At 41.0% G+C, this 6,000-nt stretch overlaps 1 protein-coding gene across 1 annotated transcript; it reads left to right on the top strand.

Moving 5' to 3' along the window:
- The first annotated feature begins 825 nt into the window (after positions 1 to 825).
- LOC114911899 (C-type mannose receptor 2-like) lies at positions 826 to 4,958 on the top strand. The gene is made up of 5 exons (XM_029256385.1): positions 826 to 900; positions 1,863 to 1,916; positions 2,146 to 2,547; positions 2,886 to 3,242; positions 4,606 to 4,958. Exons 2-5 carry the CDS (start codon positions 1,880 to 1,882, stop codon positions 4,956 to 4,958), a joined length of 1,149 nt encoding a protein of 382 aa, XP_029112218.1. The 5' UTR covers positions 826 to 900; positions 1,863 to 1,879.
- The last annotated feature ends 1,042 nt before the right edge of the window (positions 4,959 to 6,000 follow it).

The following is a 6,000-nucleotide window of genomic DNA, read 5'->3' as shown; positions in this document are numbered from 1 at the left end:
CCACTTCCTGCACCGAGGTTCATCGTTCAAGTAGGTGCATAAAACACAGGATAGAGAAATCCAGATCCCCTCCTACCAATTTTTTTTTTAATACTATAAGATACACAATCAAGTAAATACAGTGTAGTGGCTGAATAAAGGCTATTTCTAGGGATGAAGTTACGGTGCATGAACATTGACATCGTACATGAGCTGGAGAGATCATGGGCAAAATGGGTCCAGAAAAGGTGAGTTTTCAGACCCTTCTTGAATGTAGACACAGTGTCCGCAGTTCTGAGTGACAAGGGAAGGTCATTCCACCACAACGGAGCCAGAACAGAGAACCTCCGAGCTTTACCTTTCGTGCATGGGACCACCAAGCGAGCAGAAGTAGACAAGCGAAGGGGTCTGACTGGGGTGTAGCGTTAATTAAAAGTTTAATGATAAATACTCAAACAAAGGTCAAGGTGACTTGGTATCAGACCTTGGATATTTTATAAAGAAAATACTAATTATTATTATAATCATTTCTTTCATAGTAGTTCATTTTCCCTGCGGCAAGTTAATGTTTTTCCTACCCGTCCTTCTTTCCTGTGCTTCTTTAAACAGCAAGAAATATTCCTGCTAATTCTCTCCACCAGGAACTTGACTCTCCTGTTGTGTTATTAACTAATGAATGCCCTCAGCCTTCAAAAAACAGAAATAATGTTGTCCATTGTGTTTCTCTGGTGTTAATGAAAAAAATAGTTTGCATATGTGATTAAAATACAGATAGTGATGTGAACAAAGAGCAAAGAAACAGAACAGAGAATTCAAAGCTCATAACATCCATATGAGAGTGTAGAGGAGAAGTAGGAGAAGAAAAAGTGAGAAGAGAAAGGACATTTACCTGATTCATCTGGAAAAAATCACTCTTCACAGGTAAGGCTTGTTTAAGTCCTATACTGTACTAACAATTAATATGTATTGAATGCATAAAAATCTCTGTTCTCCAGCAGTTGAAGTCATATTTTCAGTAAAAGAACAATTTAACATTGCATAGCTTCCATGGATTTTGAAAGATGAGAGTGTAATAAAAAGTGAAAAGTTAAATGCAATATAAATAAATAACAACTGAACAAATAATTATAACAAAATTATGACACATAACAAAAATCATTTTAAGTTCTGAAAAAAAATGAACTAGAACTGTTTTCAACAAAACGTTTGTCTGAGTGATGTATAGAACTCAGCTTTTTGTGAATAGGCAGTGTGGAACTTTAATAAATAAAACAAAAACAGAAATAAAAACTAAAAAAAAAAATTAAAAAATAATATAAATTAAAATAATTTATTTAAGCAATATAAAATAATGAATTTAGTAAATAAAAATGATTCTTATTATTATTGCACACACACAAACACACACACACTGTCTGAAACCACTTATCCCAAGCAGGGTCGGACCGGAGCCTAACCACGCAGCAAAGGGCGCAAGGCTTGGGGGGAGGGGATGCACCCTGGATGGGATGCCAGTCTGTCGTACAGCACCCCAATAAATTATTAATATATGCATTACTGTTAATTATTTATATTAATGTTTCTATATAATATAAATATTACATTACACATTAATATGATTAAAATGCATTTAATATATTATAAGTATGTATGATTCACTTATACTACTATTTATTATTATTATTATTATTATTATTATTATTATTATTATTATGTACATCACTTTAGATAAAACCATCTGCTAAATAAAAAAATGTAGTAGTAGTAATAATAATAATAATAATAATAACAACACTGTGTTATTGCCTACATGTGTCTTGTGTGCACCAGACAGTATCATTGCCACAAAACCCATAAGTCTAAATTGTGTGTGTTCCCTGCAGGCTGACAGAACACAGGTATGGAGTGTCGAGTGTTTCTCCTCCTGCTGGTCTCAGGTCAGTGTCTCCACTGTTTGTACTACGGTATAAATGTACCGAACTGCGGTGTCTCCTTAGTCCATCGAGGTGCTCACATTGTTGTGTGAAATCCTCATAATGAGAGTAAAACAAACATGTGTCTGAGTGTGGAAAGTATGTGTGTGTCAGTGTGTGTGGTTTAAATCCATATCGATTATTGCGATCTGAATATTACGTTATCTAATCAATGTGTGTTTGTACAATACAGGACTCTGTACACTGTCCTCATGTTTCCCTCAACAATATCACTTTGTGAACATGAGTAAGAACTGGACTGAAGCACAGAGTTACTGCAGAGAGAACTACACTGACCTGGTTACCATTGACAACCCAGAGGAAATGAACAGAGTGATTAACAGTGTAAACCTCACTGGTTATACTGGACCAGCCTGGATAGGACTGGAGAAGGGAAACTCGTGGAACTGGCAGTGGTCCCTGGAAGAGAGACGTCTCTACAGTGATGGACAGACTGGGTTCTCAAACTGGGACAGCAGTCAACCTGACAATTATGGTGGGAATGAGAACTGTGTGGAGATGAGAGACAACGGAAAATGGAATGATCTCCCTTGTGAATATAAATGTCCTACAGGATTCTTTATTTGTTATGATGGTGAGTACTGGGAAATTTATTGGGTAAAAAAGTTAACATATTGGAGCATCGCTAACAGCTGTGTACAGATGTTTACATCATGAAAATGGAATGATAGGTCCTGCTATAAGAAATTTTTATTTCTTTGCTCTAATGGTGAGCATTTATGGCCATTTTTAATTACAAAAAAACAATGAATACTTTTAAAAAAGAAAGGTAACACTACATTTGACATACAGTGAACTCAGTAATCCATGTTTAAAGTGTCTTTTTTTGTCACATTTTTATGCAGAAAGGTGAGAAATCTACTTAAATACAGTTTTAAAACATATCTTATTAATGCAACTTTATATTTACAGGAAGTGCTGAAGGTGACCAGAGATACATCCTGATTAATGATGCAAAGACATGGAAAGATGCTCAGAGATACTGCAGAGAGAATTATACAGACCTGGTCAGTGTGAGGAACCAGACTGAGAATGATCTCATACACAACATGTTTACAACTGGAACCTGGGTGTGGATCGGTCTATACAGAGACTACTGGCAGTGGTCAGACCAGAGAAACTCCTCATTCCGCTACTGGGCACCAGGAAAACCTGATAATTATGATGGGAATGAGAAGTGTACTGTAGCCTCGATCACACAGACACTCAATGGAACGTGGGATGATCGACAGTGTGGTGAAAATCACCCGTTCATATGTTATGATGACGGTGAGTTGAGTTTGACCTGCAGAACAATCTCTGAGACAATTATTTGTTCATAGTGGTTCTAAGAACATTTTTATAGCCTAGTTAATTTGAATTTATTTTGTATGACACCCTCAAAACATACTAGTTCAATTATACAAATAAAAATTTAAAAAAAGAAAAAAACACACAGATGCAGCTAAAATTAGCAAATAAAAAAAAAAAAATCTGGGGGTCCAGTGCCAGTTAGGAGCGCACCCTTCCTGGGCATTTTGACAATTAATTATGCCAAAGTAAGAACGAAATGCTGCGTTAATGACTGTAGCATCCGGACGAGAGCCCGACAAAGACGCGCGTTGCTGTTACGTCCGAAAACGGACGAAAAGTAAAAGGAACCCACGTGCATAGTGATATTAGAAGTGCACTGTGCGCCTAAACAGTGAAACAAGCAACGCGGCACAAGCAAACACGCAGCCTTCGCACAAGACGAACAGCGAAGCGCCGATCTGCGGCTGCGCGACTTGGACCCAGAGGCGTGACGAAATACCGGACTGGAACGCTGGACCGGGACTGGAGCACAAGAGGCAGGAGTAGACAGGACGGGCACTCGGGACCGGAACATAAAACTGAGGAAACAAGAGACTACTAATCGCAAGGAGACAGCACAATGAAAACGCTGATCAAGGATCCTCAACACACCATCCCCCGTTTGCTCCCTTTACACCTCAGCAAGTATCTAACTGTGAACAGGTGCCTGGTTCTGGGTCAGCAGCAGGGAGTGGCTCCTCCTCTGGCCTGTCGGGGTATTACCCCTGGGGGGTCGTGATAATGACTCAGTTCTATGAATATTTTTTCCCATAACCTCACTCACTTACACACACACACACACTTTCTGAACCACTCATCCCATACGGGGTCACGGGGAACCAGAGCCTACCCGGCAACACAGGGCATAAGGCCAGAGGGGGAGGGCACACACCCAGGACAGGACACCAGTCTGTCGCAAGGCACCCCAAGCGGGACTCAAACCGCAAACCCACTGAAGAACAGGACCTGGTCCAACCCACTGTGCCACCGCACCCCCTATATAAATTTACATTTACATTTATTAATTTAGCAGATGCTTTCGTCCAACGCGACGTACATCTCAGCAGAAGTACAATAAATGACATCAGCACATGAATAGAAACGTTTCCTATGGATTGTTCTTGTGCTGAAATGTTTCACATTTGACAGTTTACAGGAGCTGTTTACATTTTGTCCCTGGAAGGGAATAATTCTGTTGAACACAAACAAGGTTTCACACTCAGTTCAGTGTAAGACAGTTGAGTTCAGTACATTTCATTGCTTTTCTTAACACTCGGTGACCCTCTGTGTTCCCCTCCAGCTCCGCTCATCCTGGTCCAGGAGAATAAGACCTGGAATGAAGCTCTGAACTACTGCAGAGAGAACTATGTGGACCTGGTGTCTGTCCACAGTAAGGAGATTCAGAGCTGGGTGGAGAAGAAGGTTAGAAGTGCCACCAGTTCCCATGTATGGATCGGTCTGCGCTTCTCCTGCAGATTGAAACTCTGGTTCTGGGTCACTGGAGGTGTGGCCTGCTACCAGAACTGGGTTCCGGGCAACGGGACCGGAGCTGGACACTGTGGGAACACTGCGGCTGTCCAATTTGGAGGAGGACATCAGTGGGTCAGTCTGCCTGAGACTCAGGAGCTCAACTTCTTCTGTGTCACATCTTAAGGTGAGTCTGACCCAAGGTCTTCTTCTCACTACCTGTATGATTATTGATGTGTTTTACATGTGAAGGTGATCGGTTGCACTTTTAACAGTTTTTCTTGTGTTTTTTGTTTCAGGAATCAGATCAGACCAACACGGAAATATAACTGAATTTTATTTTAATGTTCCCAGCTGCGGGGGCGTGGTGGCGCAGTGGGTTGGACCGGGTTCTTCTCTCTGGTGGGTCTGGGGTTCAAGTCCCCTGGTTCAGAACATGTGTGTGTGTGTAATTCCAGGTGCTCAGGTTTCATCCCACAGTGAATTGGACACACACACACACTTTCTGAACCACTTGTCCCATACAGGGTCGCAGGGAACCGGAGCCAAACCCAGCAACTTGGGGTGTAAAGCCGGAGGGGGAGGGGACACACCCAGGATGAGATGCCGGTCCGTCACAAGGCACCCCAAGTGGTTTTCAAACCCCAGACCCACCGGAGAGCAGGACCCAGTCCAACCCACCACATCCCCCTTTGAGTTGGACACTTTTAAATTAAATTCCCTTATTAAGTGACTGTGTATTTGTGTGGATACCCTGTAATGGACTGGTTTTTCATCCAGGCTGTGCCCTCCTTTATAAACACTTTTGGGTTTTAATGTAATCACAGTAATTCTACCTCAGCCCTTCAGGTTATTATAGCGCTTTGGGGAGGTTTCTGGGGTTAGTTTCTGTCACTAGTTTTCTTCTTCATTTTATTTGTGTGTTTTATTTTTACATAGATTTTTTATTATACATGATATATTATATATATACATGATTTATATTATATATGATATATATATATAATACTGTACTTGTCCAGAGTCAGTAATAGGGCTAGCAAAATCATTCTAGACCCCTCACATCCAGGCCACTTCCTCTTCGAACCTTTGCCATCTGGCCGGCACTACAGAGCACCGAGCATCAGGACAGCCAGGCACAAGAAAAGTTTCTTTCCTCAGGCCGTCTACCTGATGAACAGGTAAATCCCCCCTAGAGAGTAAACCAGTGCAATACACAACACTATTT

Source organism: Scleropages formosus, chromosome 11 (assembly GCF_900964775.1).
Source record: "Scleropages formosus chromosome 11, fSclFor1.1, whole genome shotgun sequence".
NCBI classification, from domain to species: domain Eukaryota; kingdom Metazoa; phylum Chordata; class Actinopteri; order Osteoglossiformes; family Osteoglossidae; genus Scleropages; species Scleropages formosus.
This window is presented reverse-complemented; position numbering and strand designations above follow the sequence as displayed.

Coding starts and splice junctions, on each gene's coding strand:
- LOC114911899 (XM_029256385.1), top strand. CDS start 1,880: ATGGAGTGTCGAGTGTTTCTCCTCCTGCTGGTCTCAG. Junction 1,917..2,145: donor TCTCCTCCTGCTGGTCTCAG/GTCAGTGTCTCC, acceptor TGTACAATACAG/GACTCTGTACACTGTCCTCA. Junction 2,548..2,885: donor ATTCTTTATTTGTTATGATG/GTGAGTACTGGG, acceptor TTATATTTACAG/GAAGTGCTGAAGGTGACCAG.